The sequence below is a fragment of the Bubalus kerabau genome, chromosome 22 (assembly GCF_029407905.1).
Source record: "Bubalus kerabau isolate K-KA32 ecotype Philippines breed swamp buffalo chromosome 22, PCC_UOA_SB_1v2, whole genome shotgun sequence".
NCBI classification, from domain to species: Eukaryota; Metazoa; Chordata; class Mammalia; order Artiodactyla; family Bovidae; genus Bubalus; species Bubalus kerabau.
This window is the reverse complement of record NC_073645.1, coordinates 27,372,635-27,393,987: the sequence shown is the minus strand read 5'-3', so window position 1 is coordinate 27,393,987 and position 21,353 is coordinate 27,372,635. Positions and strand designations below refer to the sequence as shown.

The 21,353-nt window shown below is 40.0% G+C and overlaps 1 protein-coding gene across 2 annotated transcripts; it reads right to left on the bottom strand.

Annotated features, from left to right (window-relative positions):
• Positions 1 to 225: 225 nt before the first annotated feature.
• On the bottom strand, positions 226 to 8,862 carry LOC129636820 (glutathione S-transferase omega-1-like). 2 transcript variants are annotated; one of them, XM_055560545.1, is made up of 6 exons: positions 8,323 to 8,862; positions 8,053 to 8,161; positions 4,619 to 4,841; positions 3,915 to 4,013; positions 1,243 to 1,349; positions 226 to 459 (listed from the first exon to the last, which is right to left on the bottom strand). In XM_055560545.1, the coding sequence occupies exons 1-6, from the start codon at positions 8,354 to 8,356 to the stop codon at positions 306 to 308; spliced, it is 726 nt and encodes a 241-aa protein (XP_055416520.1). In that variant the 5' UTR covers positions 8,357 to 8,862; the 3' UTR covers positions 226 to 305. The 2 variants fall into 2 exon arrangements, with proteins under 2 accessions (XP_055416520.1, XP_055416521.1); XM_055560546.1 differs by having other exon boundaries at positions 8,569 to 8,862.
• Positions 8,863 to 21,353: the final 12,491 nt, after the last annotated feature.

Here is a 21,353-nt window from a genome sequence, read left to right as displayed (position 1 = left end):
ATGTGGAAATGTCCTATGGGCAGTTAAAAATCCAGATTGACTTCCAGCTCTCACTAGAGGTGACTTAGAAATTTTCAGCATGGAGTGTGATAGAACCCTTAGAGTCATATGAACACCCTGAGACAGGAAATGTGTTTATATTGCTGCAGGAGGGCCTTGAGGAAAGCCCACAGTATGGCCAAATTTGGTGTCAAATCAGAGGTGATTCAATAAGACATGAGAGCATGTGGTAAAATAAAACCATGGTATTATTCGTATTAGTGAAGGAAAGTATCAGCTATGTCTTCATTGCTGACTCGTCCCCATCAGAGTCCATAGTCACAAGCCTCAGGGCTGTTCTGCAAGTAGAGGTTGAAGAAACCTTGAAAGGTCTTCACATCAGTGAGGAGAGATGATACTGTGGGATCCTTCTTCATGGCTGCCATCCACAGCTTAAGAGTTGGAGCGTGGTCTACGCACCTGTGGGAGATGGAAATAATGAAGGGATGAACTAGGCTAAGTAGGAAGGCATTGCAAAGGCTCCTATAACTCGGCAGTTTCATATCATTTCCCTGTAATCTTTTCAAAGCATTCTTTAGAAATACTTCTTGAAGATGTGCATAATCATAAAATATGAGATTTGGAAGATATTGTAGAGGTCCTTGTTTTGTGGAAGAGGAATCTAAGATTAGAGTGAAGTGACTTGCTCAGTTAACCTGAGAACTTGTCCAAACTAAGAGACTGATAGCTTTTTAAAATGAGAATGTGAAAGACAATCAAGAACGTGACATATTTATTACTCTGTGGTCAGTCCATGACTAATAGCAACTGAGCAGTTTTCAGCTCTAGGAAATGGGAGTAAGCCAAGGTGGCTGCTAAACTTCAAAACATGGAGTTCAGGAAACAGTGTGGCACTCTTGCTGGTAAATGGAAGGTGGCATTGGTCACACAATCCTGCCTGACGTCCTTACGAAAATGTGCATCCTTATGGGTTTTTAACCAGGAGGGGAGAAGTAAATCACTTTTCAAACATTTTACTACCTGTTACAGAATTCCCCACCCCTGCCTAGCCCAGAGATGGGAGAAAATGGAGAATGTAGGTATAGGACATGCTCTGGAAAGGCCAACTCTCCTCCTGTCTCCTTGTTCCCATTCATGTCAATTGAATGAGATACATTAATTTTTGTCTATATGAAAGGTTAGTATATATTATTCTGGTTATCATTGTCCTAAATTATGCAAAAAAATATTCAAATGTCTTACTCATTCAACTCCAGAGCTTCCAGCCGTTCAAACCAGGGCCAGATGAGGTAATCAATCATAGAAAGAGAACTGCCACCAAAGAAGGTTGTCTTCTTATCAGTCAGAACCTGAATATTAAACAGCATAAGAATACTGTCCATCAGGACTAAAATGGATAAACTGTGCAGTAGTCATATGCTGGAACACTATACAAAGAATGGGAATGAACTATACACAACACACACAATCTCAGAAACTTGACCTTGTATGAAAGAAGTCAGGCCCCAAAATGTATATTATATGATTCCATTTGTACAAAGTACAGAAATCATCCAAAACTAATATTCTGTTTCTTGATATGGATGCCAATTTCATGGCTGTGTTCACTTTGTAAATTCAAGCTGTACTCTTACGCTTTGGGTAAGTCTCTGCATATGATACGTCAATAAAAACTTTACTGAAAATAAACTGGACATAACTAGATTAACTATTAAACAATGCCACGTAAAATTCTTTGAAAACCAAGTACAAAAGTATATGTCTGAAATTTAAGGAGGTGAATTAAAATTATGGTTTTGCAAACAGAAGATTGAGAATATTATCTGGCTAATAAACACCAAAGCATTTTATAAAACATCCATGATTTTTCTCAGGGCCCTTAGAACATCCTGCATTGTAGATAGATTATTTATATCTACCTGAGTATTTATTTTTGGTCTACTATCAAGCCAATCATCTGAACGGTATGGACTGCCTCTCACTTTCTACCTCCCATACTGTTCAGCAGAGTGCCTTGCAGTTACTAGGCACTCAGAATTGTACAATGAACCAATATTGTCTAGGTCTGTCCTTAAATTGTAGGGCCTGGTAATTCTATTATGCATAAGTAAAATTAAGTATGATAGTTTCAGTCAGAAGGAAATACTCTCTCAGCAGCCTGAAACATGGAAATAGTGCCACTCACTTTAACGTATGAGTCCTTAACCTGGAGTCTGAAATTAGATGGGAAGAAAATTATATGTCCCCCAACTAACCCCAAATTTAGTAGGTAGTATGTGGATTTTCTACTGCTTGGGGACTTGGCACCTTAAACCTCTACCTTGTTCAAGAGTCAGCTGTAGTTGTACATAGAGATTTTTTTAAATCAGGAAACATGATTCTCTTTCTGTCTGTATATATGAGAATATGAAATATGTAACTTTAAAGAAAAATATAAATTACAAAACTGATTCATTACAAATGAATTACAATTCATTACAGTCCAATTACAAAACTGGAATACAAAAATCCTGAAAATCAATTAACATTAAGGAAACTGAACTACTGATAAAAACTCTACCCCTATAAAATACACCGGACTCAAATGTTTTACACAAATTGCCAAACCCTATCAGATGGTTTCAGAACTTAGAAAACCAGAGAAAGTAACGGGACTCATTTTATGAGTTGAGAAAATCCCTGATATAAAAACCAACTAGTGAATTCCCTGGGGGTCCAGTGGTTAGGACTCTGTGCTTTCATTGCCCGGGGCCTCCTGGCATGGCCAAAATAACAAACAACCACAACAACAACAAAAAAAACACACAAAGATATGATAAGAACAAAGTAGTCTCTTTTATGAACAAATATGCAATAATCAAATATCAACTAGTTTTAAAATATATATGAAAATCCATTGAAAGCAAGTGGGTTTTACACAGTAATACTGGTATGGTTCAACACCAGAAAAATCTGTCAGTGCTACCATACCTATTCACCAGATTAAAGGGAAAATATTCAGTGAACATTTCAGCAGATGTAATAGATGAAGACAAAACACTCCAACACTCTCATGACTTTTTAAAAAATATTCGCAAACTAGTAATAGAACTTTCTAAATGGGAAAAAAAGCTTTGAAAAAATCTACAGTAAATGGCAACCCACTCCAGTATTCTTGCCTGGAAAATCCCATGGACAGAGGAGTCTGGTGGTTTATAGTCCATGGGGTCACAAAGAGTTGGACACGACTGAGTGATAAACATCACACTTACTGATAAAAGGTTAGGATGCATTTCCATATGAGACGAGAACTGTGTCCTCCCTCAGTAAAAACCTAAGGCTGAGTGTGAATGGAAGAGAATCCCATAAAAGGTCCAAATAGCATCTCTCCCACAAAGGAGGAAAAACACACCTGGGTTTCCCCAAGCGTGTCTAATGGCAGACTCTTGTGGGAAATGTTCATTATATAATAAACATTTTTATATAATTTTAAGTTTTAATGTATAAAATAACTTTATTTCCATAAAGTTTATTGTATAATATTAAGTGGAAAAAACCACAATGACTTATGTTCAGACTATAGTTATGTTAACGTTTTAAATATATGTTCAAGGACTGAAAACAAGCATGGAAAAACATAAACAGGTGTAAAGCTATGGAAATTTGGTTGAAATTTTTCCTTAATATTTTGTGTCAGTGCAATAAAAAGTTTTAAAAGCAGGCCCATGACAAAACATTTTTAGGTATTTTGGTTTGTATCTTAAATACAGCAGCTTAGAGCTGCTATCTGTTGTAAACTAAAATTTCCTATTTGATGTTATTTCTAATTACCTTAAAGTCATTTTGGAGATGGGAGATGAAGAAAAGAGGAGAAATGAGTGTGGGTATAATATATCACTTAATCCAATAAGAATCAAGGAGAAGGGATTGATTACCTCCTCTAGCTTGGTGATTTCTTTATGCAATTCTTCTTTTAGGCCAGAGCAGTCTTCCTTATTTTGTGTTCTAAGAATCCTCGATATCAAAAGTGGTACCTAGACAGAGAATAATGTCTTAGTTTATCAGGGTGAGACTAACCATACTGACCCTGTCACATAAAGGCAGGATAGAACCCTCACAGTCCATGTCAGAGTATTCTATACACTTGATATGTGCACGAGTTCCTCTTCACAGAGGTTATATACTGATCCTACAAACAGTTTTGTCACCAAAGTTGCTATACTGTTCAGGATTTTATAAGCTGCAAATAAGCCATTTTGGTGAGTCTGAATCAAATATATCTTAAAAGGACACTGAATGGCATGTACTGTACATGAAAGAGACTTGAAGACAATTTGGAAAAGTGAGAAGGAGAAAGAGTCTTTTCGCAAGAATAGAGAAGAAGGTGGCAAGTTTGGGAAAAATAAAAATATTCAGCATGACATGAATATAAAGTATTAGGAGAAGAGTGAAGAGATGTAACTTTGAAAAGTAAACAGGGTCCAGATTATTAAAGAGCTCATAGGACATGTCAGAGCCGGCAAGAGCATAATCCTGTTTGTCTTTCCCTCCCAAATCACTGAACCTAGAGTGACAGCGCTGATTCAGCTTTAAAAACAAAGATATTTTCAATAGGAGCTGAAATTTCTTAAACACGCACCTTAGAAAAGGACTCCAAGACCATCTTTTGGCAAGCTTTCTCATAGGGGTCACCTGGCAACAGCTTCTTCTCTGGATATGCTTCATCCAGGTACTCACAAGTGATGGCAGATTCACAGATCAATTGACCCTGACTGGTTTCCAGAACCGGCACCAGGCCTGAGGGATTCTTCTTGAAGAACCACTCAGGCTTATTTTTCAGGTTGATGTTGATGACTTCATGCCTGAAAAACATAGAAGACAGTGAAGACAGTAACATTTTTCTTGTATTCCTAAATAAAATGTCATTGGTCCCATCACCCCCTTAGCTGATCAGACCCCAAATTTTGGAGTCAGCGTGGCCTTTATTCCTTCCCCCTGCCCCCTCTTCCTCAAATCACCTGGATCAGCAAGACCTGTCAGCTAGACCTTCACATCAGTCTGACTTCATCTGCTTCTCAGCTTTAACACTTGCCACCTCATCCAAGACATCACCTGCCACCTGAATCTCTACAGCAGTCCCACTGGCCCCTGTGCTTCCCCTGTGACCTCCCTATAGTTCCTTCTCCACATCCATTTACAAAAATAAATTGGAAGAGGCCACCCTCCTGCTTGCTTACAGCCCTCAAGTGCTCCTCACTGCAGGGAGGATAAACTCTAAATCCCTTCCCATGGCATGTGATCTGGCCCCTGCTTACCTGTCACATGTTTCCTATGACTTCTGGTTTGGTCATTATGATCTGGCCACAATTACCTTTTTCAATATTTCTTGAATGACTTTCTCCATTGTACTGATGATATGTAACAAATAACTTTGCTCACTTAATTACATGTTTGTTATGTCACCTCCCTAGAATATAAGCTCCAGGAAAGCAGTGATCTTGTGTGTCTTGGTCATATTCATAAACAAACATGTAAGTCAGCAAAGTTTTAAATAGATGTATATGCTATGAAAAAATATATAAACATTTTCAGATTGGTACTCAGTACACACTGGTTGAAAAAATAAGTAGAAATGCTTCAAGACTGTCAATTAGATATTCCATTTGGGACTAAGATGTATCTTAATCGCAAAAATAAATCAGCCAACTAATTGAGTTTGTCCACACCCACTATATAAAATCAATATGATAAAATTAAATTCCTTTTGCTAATTTGAATAGAAAGCTAGTCATTTTTTATAAGAATATTAGAGAATCCAAAAAATTCAACCACAAAATAAGCTCTCAGATTAAATCTCCATGCATTGATATTTTTTAAAACTGCCACATGGGTAAATCACACTAAGTAAACCCATAAAGAAGAAACAGGTGAAGTCCAGACTATACTAAGATTGTTTTTAGATCTAACTTCTCTCTTGTCTGAGAGATTTTGGGGGAAATAAGCGGAAGGGAAGTTTCATATAATTGCTACAGCCAGATCAATATCATTTCAAAGCTGGATGAGTGTTCAATAGAACAGATTAGTTACTCAGAAATAATACACCCTAACATCTTTTGTTTCCTTTCTCCCCATCCACCTCAGAAGCTACAATAGCATTTAGCTTGAGGTACTATTAAATACACAACCCCACCCTCTCCCCCATGGAAACAAAGGAATAGCCAGATTGAATACTGGCATCTGTGTGTATGCATTACAGGGTTCGTCTGCTGACAGATTACTGTATACTCAGATACAAGCCACTGCAAGAACAATGAGGCTCCCTGCCAATCAAGATTTCTGCAATTTCATACTGTGAAAAGAAAGGGTAAATCCTGGGCTTTTGTAATAAAGAAGGCTCTCAGAATACATATGCATTTTGGTATCTTGGTAATGATGAGCCAACAGGGCGACATACCTGCTGCAACAAGTTGGAAGATGAGAGAAAACCGTGCTTTAGTAGATTCTATCATGTGGTAAAGTCTACCACCTCTCTAATCAAAGTCTCCTGGGACTTAAAACTAACCCATGAACATAGTATGTTAGTTGCTCAGTCATGTCCGACTCTGCAAGCCCATGGACTGTGGTCCACCAGGCTCCTCTGTTGTTTGCACTGTTCGGCAACAGTTACCACCCTTCACTCTCCATACATGCACTTTTATGATAAGATCACTTTAATTTTCCTTTGGAAAACTGTCCCAGAAAGATAAACTTTTCAATCTAGAGTTCCAGAGGGGCACTAACCCAGAACTCTGTGCCTCCAAATTCAGCTGTCTTGATCCTGAACTTTTCAGTTGTATGAGCACAAGATATGTCATTTTTCAATCCAATTGAATTGGATATCTGCTATGTATTGATAAATGTTACTAAATGTGAAATATTTTGCTATGTATTTAGAATCAGTTTCATCTAAAGACACGAGAGTTACTGAAGTGATTAATCCAAAAATAATTTGTTTTTTTTCTTTAGAATATATAGCTTACTTTTTTAGGGAAAAGTATTGCCTGCTTAATTCTCCCTCTAGCAGGCTAAAGTTAATTTTAAAACTCTAAGCATATAGACGGAAAACTTCTTTGGAATGGGGGCTATGTTTTAAACTCCCACATCACAGGTATTTGATGTCTGTTCAACAGATCCCAAAGGTCACTGGAAGACAGGCAGTTCCAATGGCTGTTCAAGTCAGAGAAAAGTCAATGACTTGGATATTTCCTGTAGATAACTAGTTTCTGTGGGGCTTTCCGAAAATCTGAATCTTAAGACAGAGACACTTTATTTTATTCAAAAACTCAAGCTATAAGAAAATGCACCATATAGTTAATTCAGCACTCTACCAGTAGGATAGTCAAGGTCTGGACTCTGTAGTAGGGTAAATCACCCACTGTTCAGGAAAGGGCTATATCCTCAGAATAAATGCAAACAATAATATAGATAAATAGGACGTGAATGAAATGGGATGAAGGAGAAGGCAGTACAGAAGGATTTAGGGATGTGCCAGTGCTAAAAGAGCCGCTGCCTGTGATTCCCATTCCAGTGATCTCTGCATACCACCAACTTTACTGGAGCCCCAGCTTTGCTGACCCATAAAACCGTTAGGTTAATCTGAATGAGATGTCCTCAACTGGTGCAGTCTGTGACATTCCTTCCACTCCCCACCAGGGGAACAGAGTTCATAGCTTTCTATGCATGTCGCTTCAGTCCTGTATGACTCTTTGCAACCCCATGGACTGTAGCCCGCCAGGCTCCTCTGTCCATGGGATTCTCCAGGCAAGAATACTGGAGTGGGTTGTCATGCCCGCCTCCAGGGGATCCTCCCAACCCAGGGATCCAACTCGAGTCTCATGTCTCCTGCACTGGCAGGCGAGTTCTTTACCACTAGGCCTTTATCACCCCGCAGAAGGCTGAGAATAGTGTATTTGGCAGTAAAGAAAGCTGTGGGGACCCTATCAGAGATTCTCATACCCCGCCCCCGGGCTACCCAAGCCTCCCCAAGCAGCTGGTTCCGGGCAGGCTGGGAGCGGCCCCTGCCTTGGTCCTCACCGGATACCCTTGGCCGTCAGGACCAGGCGAGTCCTCTGGGCATACGGGCAGAACCTCATGCTGTAGACACGGATCAGGCCCTCGGGGACGGGCCCCGGGGGGTCGCTTCCTGCGGAGAGAAGCGGACGCGGTTACAGCAAGGACCGCAGTGCGGACATCCAGCATCCGGCCGGTTTCCCGCGAATGTGAAGTCTCCTAGGCCGCTCGGCTCCGGAGCAGAACCACCCCCCACCCCCCAGCACGCGTCGGATCACGGTCGGCAGGTCTCACCCTTGCCCAGGCTCCTAGCTGATCCTCCGGACATCTCGCCGCCGCACAGATAAAGCTGGCACCGGGGTTCGCAGGGGTTTGCAGGCCAATTAAAAAGTCGATCGCCCCGCCTTCCCTCTTTCCCTCCCTCCCTTCCTACCAGAAGTAAACCAAACCCGCGCGCAGAAGCCCTCCGGGGCGGCCCTGCCCCGCACTCTGCTGCATTCCCCACCCTCTGCAAGAAGGAACACGCCGCAGCCCGCTCGCCTGGTGGGCGATCACGGCCGGACGCCACCCCGTAAGCCCTGAGGCAGCGCCGGCCTTCCGGGTTTGGTGGGGGTTAAGTCTTAATTAAAACATCTCAGGTGGCGATTGTGCCAGAGTTCGTCGTGCTGGCCAAGAGGTGCTGACATATCGAGATGCACAAATGACGCTCAAAATCCTCAGAGCCCTTTCCTGACCCCGAAGGATGGTGCCCTTCACTCTGTAAGCGAGTGGATCCACGCTCCACCCAGACCCTGACCTCCCACGCCCGGCGCCCTGGCGGCGGAAGGCGAGCTCTGGCCGCAGTCACGTGGCTCTGACTTAGTTGCAGCCCTTCCCACCCCAAGGCTTCCAATACTTCAGAGCCTGTGGCCTGGACTCCAGTGCTTGCTCAAGATTCCAGAACATGCTCTCCCAAGGTTCCTTTCCATAGCCCAGGGCCAGTCGTGAAGCCACCTGGAGAGGCTTTTCCCTTTTTCTGTCTGGACTAACTTAATATGACTACTGGGAGGGTTGCTGTCCCTACTGTCACTCTTAGGACACATCCTTTTAATTTTAACCCAAAGGAAACAGTACAAATTTAGATATTACTAATATCTGAAGGATGATGCTGCTTTCAAAAATCTATTAACTATGGGGATTTTGAAGCCCTAGAAGGGGTACATGCTCAGAGTCAAGTAGGTTAGTGGATTTAGTCTATAGGTCTATGAAAATTGTCTGGCCAGGTCATCCACTCATTCAGCCCCCTCTTAATTAGGAAAGAGGGGCTTCCAGAGCACATAATAAATATACTGGAAAAGAGTGCATGCTCAATCGCTCAGTCGTGTCTGACTCTTTGTGACCCCATGGACTGTAGCCTGCCAAGCTCCTCTGTTCATGGAATTTTTCAGGCAAGAATGCTGGAGTGGATTGCTATTTCCTACTCTCTTTGGAAAAGAGTAGTCAATGTTTTATTTGACTACTGTGCCATTTATTTATTATTATATAAAAAGCTGAGCGCCGAAGAATTGATGCTTTTGAACTGTGGTATTAGAGAAGACTCTTGAGAGTCCCTTGGACGCAAGGAGATCCAACCAGTCAATCCTAAAAGAAATCAGTCCTGAATATTCATTGGAAGGACTGATGCTGAAGTTGAAACTCCAATACTTTGGCCACATGATGCGAAGAACTGACTCATTTGAAAAGACCCTGATGGCTGGGAAAGATTGACGGTGGGAGGAGAAGGGGATGACAGAGGATGAGATGGTTGGATGGCATCACCAACTTGATGGACCGAGTTTGAGCAAACTTAGGGATTTGGGGATGGACAGGGAGGCCTGGCGTGCTGCAGTCCATGGGGTTGCAAAGAGTCGGACCCAACTAAGCGACTGAAATGAACTGAACTGTTCCATTTATTTGGGAAGGGAGAGGCAGGGTGCGTTTTTATTTTTTATTAGCTCTATTACTGGAGCAGCAGACTGTGGTAATTAATAAACACATCCATCTTGGAGCCTTCCTGCCTGAGTTTGATTATGATTCCATGCCTGTCTTAGTTTGCTAGGGCTGCCATTATCAAAATACCCCAAACTGAGTGACTTAAACACCAGAAATTTATTCTAATTCTGGAGGCTAGATGTCCCATATCAAGGTGTGAGCAGGGTTGGTTGTCTGGTGGAACACAATTCAAGTGCTTACTGAATCTGTCTCCCAGCCTTTCATCCTCTGTGGCTTTTAAAAAACCTCTTCTATTCCTAGAATAGATTGGTTTATTGAGTACTTCCCTCTACAGTTCCAACTGACTAGCAGAATGCACAGGAGAAACTCAATAAACATTTCTCAACGGAATGAAGGTAAGAATTTGGCAAGACAGGAAGGTGAGCCCTAAAGAAGGGAAGAGGGGAGGATTGGAGGAGAGGGAAGAAAGAAGGGAAGAAAGGGCAAGTAACGGTCTGAGAGGGAAGGTTAGAAGTAAGGCAAGTTGCGAACCTGTCTTATCAGTTACTTCCAGAAGCTGTCTGTCCTTGAAATAGCTGAGCGTACACCACAAAGTGTACATTAATTGAAGGTTTTGCATATCAGACTTGGCTTTAAAGTCTTTTAAATTAGCTTTGTAATTTGTAAATTACTCAGCTTTGTAATCTTGGGGAAATTGTCTTATCCTCCCTTTCTTTTCCTGTAAAACGGGGCTAATTGGGGATTTGAATAGTGAATGAAATTATGCCTGCACCGGCGCTTGGACGGTCAGCACTCAACGTTAAAGTCGACTGTCGTTATTTACTAATATTGTAACTATTTGCCCTAAGCTGGACCACTGCCGTACCCACTGAAGGCCCGCCCCCCTGCTTCACTCGCCGCTCTCCCGTTGGTTGAGACAGCTTAGCGCTGCCACCAATCGGCTTGGTTCGAGGGGGAGCCGCCGAGAGGGCGGAACCAATGGGCGCAGGGGTCATGGGAACCTAAACAGAGAAGGCTTCCCGTCTGCAAGCTGGGGGCAATCCCGGGCCTCCGAGTATCAGTTAGACTCACGGCCCCTGGCCGGGGTGAGAGACACAGGGCCCTTGGGGCAAGGCATGGAGAGGCGAGGCCTACAGCGTCACGTCTTTGAAGTGCGGCGTCCCCGGCCTCGCTGCTCAGTTTGGTCTTGAGAAAATTCTTCTCTCAGACTACATCCTCTCCCTTCCCTCCGCTTCTTAGACCTGCTCACTTTCAAATTTCACCTCTTCCCGGTCAACCCCCAATGCCTTCCTGCACACTTCCTTTCTCTGTAACTTTTCTCCCGCCCCTCCCCACTCCCATCCCCAGCGCGTCCAGTTATTCAATGTTATTCACTTTAATAACAGCTGTTTCCCGCCTTTGGTGATTTTCCCCGTACTTAGGGCCATCAGTCGCTTCTGTCTCCTATCCACTGACTCTGGATTTGTTTGCACTTAACAGTGCATGTGAAAAACATAAAACGCTGCACAGGTGTAAGTTGGCATTGCTTTCCTTCCACATTCTAGAGTGTTACTTGCACTGTGTTCCAAACAGCATCCACCACGGGTCCTGATTGTACTATTCCCTTGAAGTTTATCTCCAAACCAGTGTCCTTCTCTTGTCCTCTCCACCATCTTTAAGCTTATCTTGAACATTTAAATAGAGGTAGACTCTCCCCTCCTCTCAGACTCTACTTTCTCTAGCTTACACTCATCACGCACTCCTTACTTTAAAATATATTCCCTTTGTGTTCTCACCTTTTTCATCCATGTCCTATGATTATTCCTTTTACTTTCTGCATTTATCTCTGAGTTTTAAATCTAAAATATGGCCACACGCGCTCATTTTTTGTAAAGAATCAAAATTTCCTACTGGGCTTACAACCATAAAGCAGGCTGTCCTATTCGAAGTTGCTTTTTAAAGTTTATTTTTAAAATTAAAACTAATTTTAAAGGTAAGGCCCAGAATGCACCCTGTTTTCTTTGAGAATTAAGCTCTTTTCTCTGTTGTTTTCACATTTTCTTTTCCATGTATACAGGACTTAAGAAATCCTTCCAAAATTTTCTTAGGTCTGAACAGAGGTTGTGCTTCACTGGAAAAGCTCTCTGAAGAAGGCTTTTGAGACCTAGAGAATTTTCAGTCTGCATTTAAGTTTCTATAGTGCCTGGACTGTAACTGTCCAGTTCAGAACACACAGCAATCTCTTGTGTTCTTTTATCTGAGAGATTGTTTTGGGCAGAAATGGGGTGAAAAGGGACTAGATGAGTTTCAAAGATGTTAATGATCTATTGCTTGTGTTAGGCAGTTAGAATAGGGAAAAGGAGTCCAAAATGGCGGTGGCTAAAAGACGAGGAAGGGAAAAACCTGTGAAAATAGAACAAAGGAAGGTCCGAGGACCGGAGTGAAGACCTTAGGTAGAACAAACGGCACTCCTGGCTAAGCCCAATTTGCATAGGGCAGGCCCAGGGGGAGGAAAAATATATAAAAGGAGGAGCCAAAGCGCTTTCTCTCTCTCTCTCGCTCCTCAGCGTGGGTATGCTCTTCATCTTTCTCTCTCTCTCTTTCTCCACCCGCCCTCCCCCACCCCCCACCACACGGCAGCGCTGGCACACTCCTGCACTCTTTTGTCTTTGGGTTGGCATGCCCTCACACTTTGAGGATGGATTCTCCTGCTAACTTCTAAATAAAATAGAGCTGTAACACTGATTTGTCTAAGAGCTATAACACGGTCTGTCCAAGACCCGAGAGCTGTGACGCGCTGAGGGCTTTAATGTCCGTCACTGCAAATCTTTGTTGTGACTAACCGAGGAGCATACACTCGCCTGACACTTGCATTATTAAAAAAAAAAAAGAAAAAGTATTTAAAATGTATTTTATTCATGGCGATTGTATCTTTTCCTAGGTAGGTGCAAGTACTCCCCGAGAAGAATGTTCATTTTGTCAAGAACAGCACCATTTGCCACCCTTGTGGGAATTTCATAGTACTTACTAATATTGGAATCAAGAAAAAGACTGTACTCCAGTGTATGAATGGAATTGTGGGCATCCTGGCAACTAGTGTTCCTTATGAAGTTGTGGCTTTTTCTGACCAGCAGCTCTGTTCCCTCATCTACATATACAACTTCCTCTGAAATGACCAGAAAGATCAAATTAAAAGGTATCTTGCAAAACTCTTCCTTTACCATGACCAAAGGATTGTATTAAAGATGTGACCAAATCTAGTTCTTATAAATGTAGGGTTTTGGGGGGTTTTTGACTGGTTGGGTTTTTGTTTTTGTTTTTGTTTTGTAATAAGCATTTTTAAGGACCAAATCAGGCTGATCACATAGGATTTACTTAAGTAGGCTAGAGCCTTGCTACTCAAAGTGTGGTCTGCTTACAGTCAACATTGCATCACCTAGGATGGCCGAAACTCTGCTCCCATCACAGACCTATGCATCAGAATCTGCATTTTAACAATATTTCCCCAGTTGATTCATATGCACTTTAAACTTGAGAAGCACTGGACTAGAACACTACTAGAGCACTAACTGCTGTTTAAAACCCTTTTTTAGAACAGTTTTTTTTTTCTTTCCTGATGATTTATTGAAATCTGGCTGAAGAGATGTGTATAACTTCTAAAGATAAGTCTCTGAGCCTCAATTTCCTTTTCTATGATAAAGATAATGGTATCTACTGTCAAGACTGTGCTGAGAAAATTGAAATTATATATATAACATATAACCTTATGTATTATGTATAATTAACATATATGTTAACACATATAAATACCATGTATGATATGTCACTTATACAATATGTCAATCAGTGTTGTTGTGCAGTCACTTAGTTGTGCTGCGGGGAGGAAGAGACTTTAATCAGAAAGCCAGCTGACAGAGAATATGGCAGGCTGCTGCTGCTGCTGTTGCTAAGCCGCTTCAGTCATGTCCGACTCTGTGCGACCCCATAGACGGCAGCCAACCAGGCTCCCTGTCCCTGGAATTCTCCAGGCAAGAACACTGGAGTGGGTTCCCATTTCCTTCTCCAATGCATGAAAGTGAAAAGTGAAAGTGAAGTTGCTCAGTCGTGTCCAACTCTTCGAGACCCCATGGACTGCAGCCTACCAGGCTCCTCCATCCATGGGATCTTCCAGGCAAGAGTACTGGAGTGGGGTGCCATATAGCAGGCTAGAGCCTCACAATAACCATCTTATTGGGGTCTGGATGCCAGGTTCTTTTATAGATCAGAGAGAAAGAAGCAATGAGGAACTAAAGTCAAAAGGCAGAATACAGAGGGTGATGCAGTGGGGAAGTAAAGTTGAAAGGGAGTTCAGTCTTGCAAAACATCTCCAAGGGAATGGCCTGCCTTTGGAAGGGGTGTGTTAATCTCTCCTTTCACAGGTAGAAAGGGACAAACTTTCTCTCCATGAGCTGAACCAAGGCACTTTAGTTTACAGTCAAGCAGAGGAGCAGGGTCGTCCAGGCACGCCATTAAGTATGATTATAATAATAAAAGCAATGAAAAAGCAAGTCAAAGAGACACTTTCCAACATGGAGTCAGAATTGGCTTCCTCCCTGCAGCAATACAAGGTATGTCTACAGGCAGACCTTGTTTTATTGTTTGCAAATATTGCATTTTTAATTTTTTTGTGGCAACCCTGCACTGAACAAATCTATTGGCACCATTTGCTCAATTCGTGACTCTGTCCCATTTGGTAATTCTTATAATATTTCAAACTTTTTATTATTATATTTGTTATGGTGATGACTGATATTCAATGTTACCATTGTATTCATTTTGGGAGGCAATGAACTATACTCATATAAGAGGGCAAACTTAATTTCTAAATTTTTTGTATGTTCTGACTGTTCCATCAAACAGCCATTATCCTGTCTCTCTTTCTTCATGTCTCCCTATTCCTTGGGACCCAACATTATTGAAATTAGGCCCATTAATAACATGACAGTGGCCTCTAAGTGTTCAGGTGAAAGGAAGTGTTGCATGTGTCTCACTTTAAATCAAAAGCTAGAAGTAATTAAGCTTAGTGAGAAAGGCATGTCAAAAGCTGAGACAGACTGGAAGCTAGGCCTCTTATACCAAATAGTTAGGCAGGAATGAATGCAAAAGAAAAATTCTTGAAAGAAATTCAAAGTGTTACTCCAGTGGACACACAAATGATACAAAAGTGAAAAGGTGTCATTGCTGATATAAGTAAGTAAGTGAAGTCGCTCAGTCGTGTCCAGCTCTTTGCGACCCCAGGAGTCTTCCAGGCTCCTCCATCCATGGGATTCTCCAGGAAAGAATACTTGAGTGGGTTGCCATTTCCTTCTCCAGCAGAACTTCCTGAGCCAAGGATCAAACCAGGGTCTCCCACTTTGCAGGCAGACTCTTTACCATCTGAGCCACCAGAGAAGCCTACATTGCTAATATAAAGAAACTTTATATTTCTTCTGGATAGAAGATCAGACCAGCCTTAACATTCTCTTAAGCCAAAACCCGATACAGAGCAAGTCCCTAACTGTCTTTAATTCTGTGAAGGCTGAGAGAGGTGAGGAAGTTGCAAAAGAGAAGTTTGAAGTTACCAGAGGTTGGCTCAAGAGGTTCAAAGAAAGATGCTATCTCCATAACATAAAAGTACAAGGTGAAACAAGAAGTGCTGATACAGAAAGCTGCAGCAAGTTATCGATAAGATCTAACTAAGTGGCTACACTAAAAAGATTTTAGGTGTAAACAAAACAGCCTTATATTGGAAGAAGACGTCATCTAGGACTTTCCTAGCTAGATAGGAAAAGTCAATTCCTGGCTTCAAAGCTTCAAAGGACAGACTGACTCTCTTGTTAGAGGCTAATGCAGCTCATGACTTGAAGTTGAAGCCAGTGCTCATTTAACATTCTGAAAGTTCAGGGGCCTTTATAATTATAATAAATCTCTACCTGTGCTCTATACATGGAACGACATAGCCTGGATGACAACACATCTGTTGACAGCATAGTTTACTGAGTATTTTAAGCTCACTATTGAAACCTACTGCTTAGAAAAGAAGATTCCTTGCAAAATACTACTCATTGACAATGCACCTGGTCACCCAAGAGCTCTGATGGAGATGTACAATGGGACTGATGCTGTTTTCATGTCCTAACACAACATCCTTTCTGCAGCCCATAGATCAAAGAGTAATTTCAATTTTAAAGTCTTATAATTTAGGACGTGTATGTTGTGAGACAATAGCTGCCATAAGTAGTGACTCTTCTACTAGATCTGGGTAAAGTAGATTGGAAATCTCTGGAAAGGGTTCACTGCTCTAGATGTCATTAAGAACATTCATGACTCACTGGAAGAGGTCAAAATATCAGTATTAACGGGTTTGGAAGAAATTCATTCTAACCTTGATGGATGACTTTGAGGGGTTCCAGATTTAGTGGAGAAAGTTACAGTACATGTAGTGGAAATAGCAAGAGAACTAAAACTAGAAGTTTAGCCTGAAGATGTGACTGAATTGCTGCAATCTCATGATAAAACTTGAATGGATGCAGAGTTGTTTTTTTATTGCTGAGCATAGGAAGTGCTTTCTTGAGAAGGAAACTACTCCTAGAAAGAACGCTATAACAATTGTTGAAATGGTAACACAAGGTTTAGAACATTATATAAGCTTAGTTGACAAAGCAGTGACAGGGTTTAAAAGGATTGACTCCAGTTTTGAGAGAGGTTTTGTTGTTGCTAAATGCTGACAAACAGAATTGCATGCTACAGAGAAATCATTCATGAATGGGTGAGTAAATCAAGCAAACTTCATTGTGGTCCTGTTTTAATAAATTGCCACAGCCACCCCACGCGTTAGCAGTCACCAACCCCAGTCAACAGCCATGAACAAGAAGGCAAGACCCTCCACCAGCAAAAAGCTTATGACTCTAAAGGCTCAGCTGATGGTTATTATTTTTAGAGATAAAGTATTTTTTTAATTAAGTTGTATAAATGATTTCTTTAAACATAATATTATTACACATTTAAACTATATTATAGTGTAGACATAACTTTTATATGTATTGGGAAACCAAAAAAATTTGTGTGATTTACTTTATAGCAATATTTACTTTATTCCTGTGGTCTGGAGCCAAACCTGTAATATCTCTGAGATATGCTTCTATATGGACTGTATCTACTCTTCATCTTTAAAATACTCCCAGTTTGGTTACTTGGTATAGTCTTATCAAAGGAATTGATAGTTAATTCAAACTAGTAGCCAACATTCATGTTGAATCATTAAATGCTAAAGGAATCCATGATAAAATTAGGATTAAATCATCAAGGATACACAATGTTACTACTGTTATTTAATATCAACTTGGAAGTTCTAGTCAATGCAACAAAATATGAACATATAAAACTTATAGCTAGGAGAAAAGAGATAATGGATAATACAATAATCTTCTAGGACTGATAAAAGAATGCTCAGTAAGATGCTGGTTTCAAAATAAATATCCTTGCAATTAGAAGATTTGAATACTTAGGAGTGACTCTAATGAAGAAAATTACAAGAATCACTGACATAATATTTAAACATATAGAGACATACTCCTGCATGGAAAGTCTGGTTATCATACATGTAGTTCTGATATTCTTTACAGAAAGAAATGCATAGTTTTATCAAATGTTTTAGAGACCAGGAGTACTTAAATGAATGATTTCAAGGTTCATCTAGAAGAACAGAAAGTAGAGAATGGGGATAATTTGAAAGAGAATATGACAAGGTAGAGGGCCCTCCTTAGCATTATGGTGCCGTAATCATATAGGGTGTGGGATTGGTTCAGGAGTCACTTAATCAGTGAAAGAATTGAAGAGTGAGGACAGGCTCTGGAATACATGAAGCTAAGTATATGAAGAAGACACTCCCAGAATGATACCCATACACAGTAGATGATATGAATTATTAAACAATGGTGTTAAGAAAAATATTAGAACAAAAGTATCAAGTTAAGTCCTTATGTTATACTGTGTATCAAAACATAAATCAAACAAAAGCAAGAGAGAATATAAACAACAAACCTATTGAAAAATGGATGAAACTGTGGTAGAAAATTGAAATAATTTAAGGTTGAAGAAGGACTTTTTGCACAAAGGAAAAAAGTGGAAATAGAAAGATTGACATATTTCATTATATACAAATTTTACACCTATGAATATTGAAAATACCATGAAAAGTTAAAAGGCAAATAATAAACTGAAGAAAGTATTTGGGACAAATATGGCAAAATATTTTCAGACCATTTATGAAATAATAAAAAAGATACCTCATTAGAACAATGGATAAGGAACTCACCCAAACCACAAAACTACTAAGGACCAAAAACATAAAAAATGTTTCATTTGAATATTCATTTTATAAAGTGTCATTTAAACAAAGGTGAGGTTTTTCTACTTATCAAAGTCACAATTCTTTTAAAGTTCATATTTGCTAGCACAGGGTGCAGTGAAACTGGGAGCGCTCCTTTCCTAATGGTGGGCGTATGAATTCATACAAGCTTCCGAAAAATAAATATCTACTCTATATCCACTTCAAGAACTATTCAGTTTAAAGGAAATAATCAGAAATAGGGCCACACATTTGTGTGCAAACGAATTAAAAGCACTGTCGTAATAGCAGAAGATTGGAAGCAACCTAAATTTCCAGTAATCTGTGTGTGGTTAAATAAGTTTAAGATCCCATAAAGAGGTACTATGCGAATGTTAAAATTCACATTTTTGAATAATTATTAATGATAAAATGCTCAAGGTAAACAAGCAAAAAAAAAAAAAACTCAATAGAAGTCATGGAATATATGATCCAAGTTCCATTTCTAAAATGAATTATTATGTAGGTTATTTATTTAGTCCATGATTATTATAGCTATAAAAAGCAAAGTTATATTTAACAAAAAAAAAATGTATTTTTGTAAGTAAAAACACAAGAAAACAACAAAAACAAATTTATCAGATTTTGTAGTATAAATAAGGAGCATTTGTTTTTCTTCTCTGGATGGCTAGTGTGTGTGTGTGTGTGTGTGTGTGTGTGTGTGTTTTCTTCAAAAGTCTTGTGTTTTGTAAAATAAATGTAAAGAAAATATAAAATTAATAATCTTCAATTATGGGAGGAAGTGTCTGTCTAGTAAGGATAGAAAATTATTCCATTAAAGCCTCTGTCCAACAAGAAATTATATTTATTTTTGCATTGGATGCTCAGGAAATACAAGCTGTTTTTATTGATCAGACTATGCTACATAAACCCAATAAATTATAAAGTTTAGTGGAATAGTACGTTCAGTTAAAGTGAAAAGTGTAAAAATGCAGAGAACAGGGCCGTTAAAAATATGCAGAATGAGCAATAGAGAATTGAATGTAAAGAAGACAGACATAGGAGAAGGCAAAAGTTGTGTCTATGGAACCACAGTGAAGAACAGCAGCTAAAGGAGGGGAAACCAAAGCCTCACACACAAGGAAGCAGAAGCAGACACCTCCCTGCATTAGCATCCTCACTGTGTAGATTTTAAACACATTGTTGCTAAGACTTTAAAGTCAAGTTTCATTTGTTCAACTGTAGGTACAAACGAGAAAATAACTTTTTATAGTTGTTCTAAGGACTGGAAGATATTAAGCTAAGGGCCAGATATGGCCTAAGGGACAGAGACATCCAATTAAGCTAGAATTATTGCAACTGCCCAGTGTATTTCAAGTTGTTGAATAACTTCTCTAATTACCGTGTTTCATATATTTATGGAATATTTTATGGTTCTTGGGCCATTTCAAGGCACACAGGGACATACATAGTGCAGTGTGCTTAATTCTGCACTGAAGTCATGAGACAGTGACCTCATGGCCTTAGTTCACTCAAAAATCTTTTAAACACAGATCTTAACTTTGCTCATAGCTTCCTGTTAATAGTGTAAGAAACCAGCCTAGACATTGCACAAGGCAAATATGTTTGAATCATGTGAAAATTATTAAATAAAAGAAATTAAACTATAAGGCTATAGTTAACCTGAACATAATGATTAAATCCTTGCATTGTATTTTATATTATAGGCAATGTTCTCCTGGACTATACTTTTCTTCAGTTACTGTGGCACCTACCTGCCTAGTTACTCCTCCCTCCCAGAATTTGAACTGGCCCTCTGGTAAGTTGCAGCCTCCTGCAGAATTCCTTTCATTGGGTCAAATTTTAATTTATCCTTCTGGATTTTAATCAAAGCACGTCTACATGAGAAATTGGAACAAGGAAAAATGGAAGGAATAAAAGTCCTAATCATAAGGCTTAATATAATCAGTACTTTCAGGCAGCAAATTGGCAGGGCAAAAGCTAACAGATTAATTACTGTCTTTCTCTTCTTATCAGTGTGTTATAATATTTCCTTTGTCAAGTAAAGAATACATGAATAAGTACATAAAGTTTCATCTTTTCCTAAAAGGGTATCTATGAATTATTTTCATTATTTCCACTAATGCTGAAATTAAGATAGTCTTCATATTAGAGCTCAGTTTGAAGTAACTGTTTTTAGGGACATTAGAACAATTAAATGTTCAGAGAGTGGAACATTATACCACATTTCCCAGCTGTATAGGAAATAACTTGTGAATAAGACACACGTCTGGTCTTTGCTGGATCACTTCATGTGGTCACCTTCGAAGATGCATTCACTGTTCTATCCATAATATAAACTCCTTTGGGGGGAATTTGTCTTATTGAGGGGAAATATTTAATATTCTCAATCCAAGAATGATTGTGAATACTTACATACCAGCATTTTTCATGGAAATATGTAACAATCTTGATTCATAGAATAACATTTAGTTTATGCAGAATTTCTTTACTGTTTGTGCAGAAAAATTTTACTGTTTACTGGTGGTCTAGTTGTTAAGACTCCATGTTCCCACTGTAGTGGATACAGATTTGATCCCTGTTGCGCAACTATGATCCCTCAATCGGCCAAAAAAAAAAAAAACACAACAACTTTCAGTTCAGTACAGTTCAGTTCAGTCGCTCACTCGTGTCCGACTCTTTGCGATCTGGTGAATGGCAGCACGCCAGGCCTCCCTGTCCATCACCAACTCATGGAGTTTACTCAAACTCATGTCCATCAAGTCGGTGATGCCATGTAGCCATCTCATCCTCTGTCATCCCCTTCTCCTCCTGCCCCCAATCCCTCCCAGCATCAGAGTCTTTTCCAATGAGTCAACTCTTTGCATGAGGTGGCCAAAGTACTGGAGTTTCAGCTTTAGCATCAGTCCTTCCAATGAACACCCAGGACTGATCTCCTTTAGAATGGACTGGTTGGATCTCCTTGCAGTCCAAGGGACTCTCAAGAGTCTTCTCCAACACCACAGTT

Bases quoted from the DNA above. Each gene is read 5' to 3' on its own strand.
- LOC129636820 (XM_055560545.1), bottom strand. From the start codon at position 8,356: ATGTCCGGAGGATCAGCTAGGAGCCTGGGCAAGG. The intron at 4,842-8,052 runs GTGAGGACCAAG...TATGTTTTTCAG, and splicing joins CTGACGGCCAAGGGTATCCG to GCATGAAGTCATCAACATCA. The intron at 460-1,242 runs GTAAGACATTTG...CATCTCCCACAG, and splicing joins GAAGCTCTGGAGTTGAATGA to GTGCGTAGACCACGCTCCAA.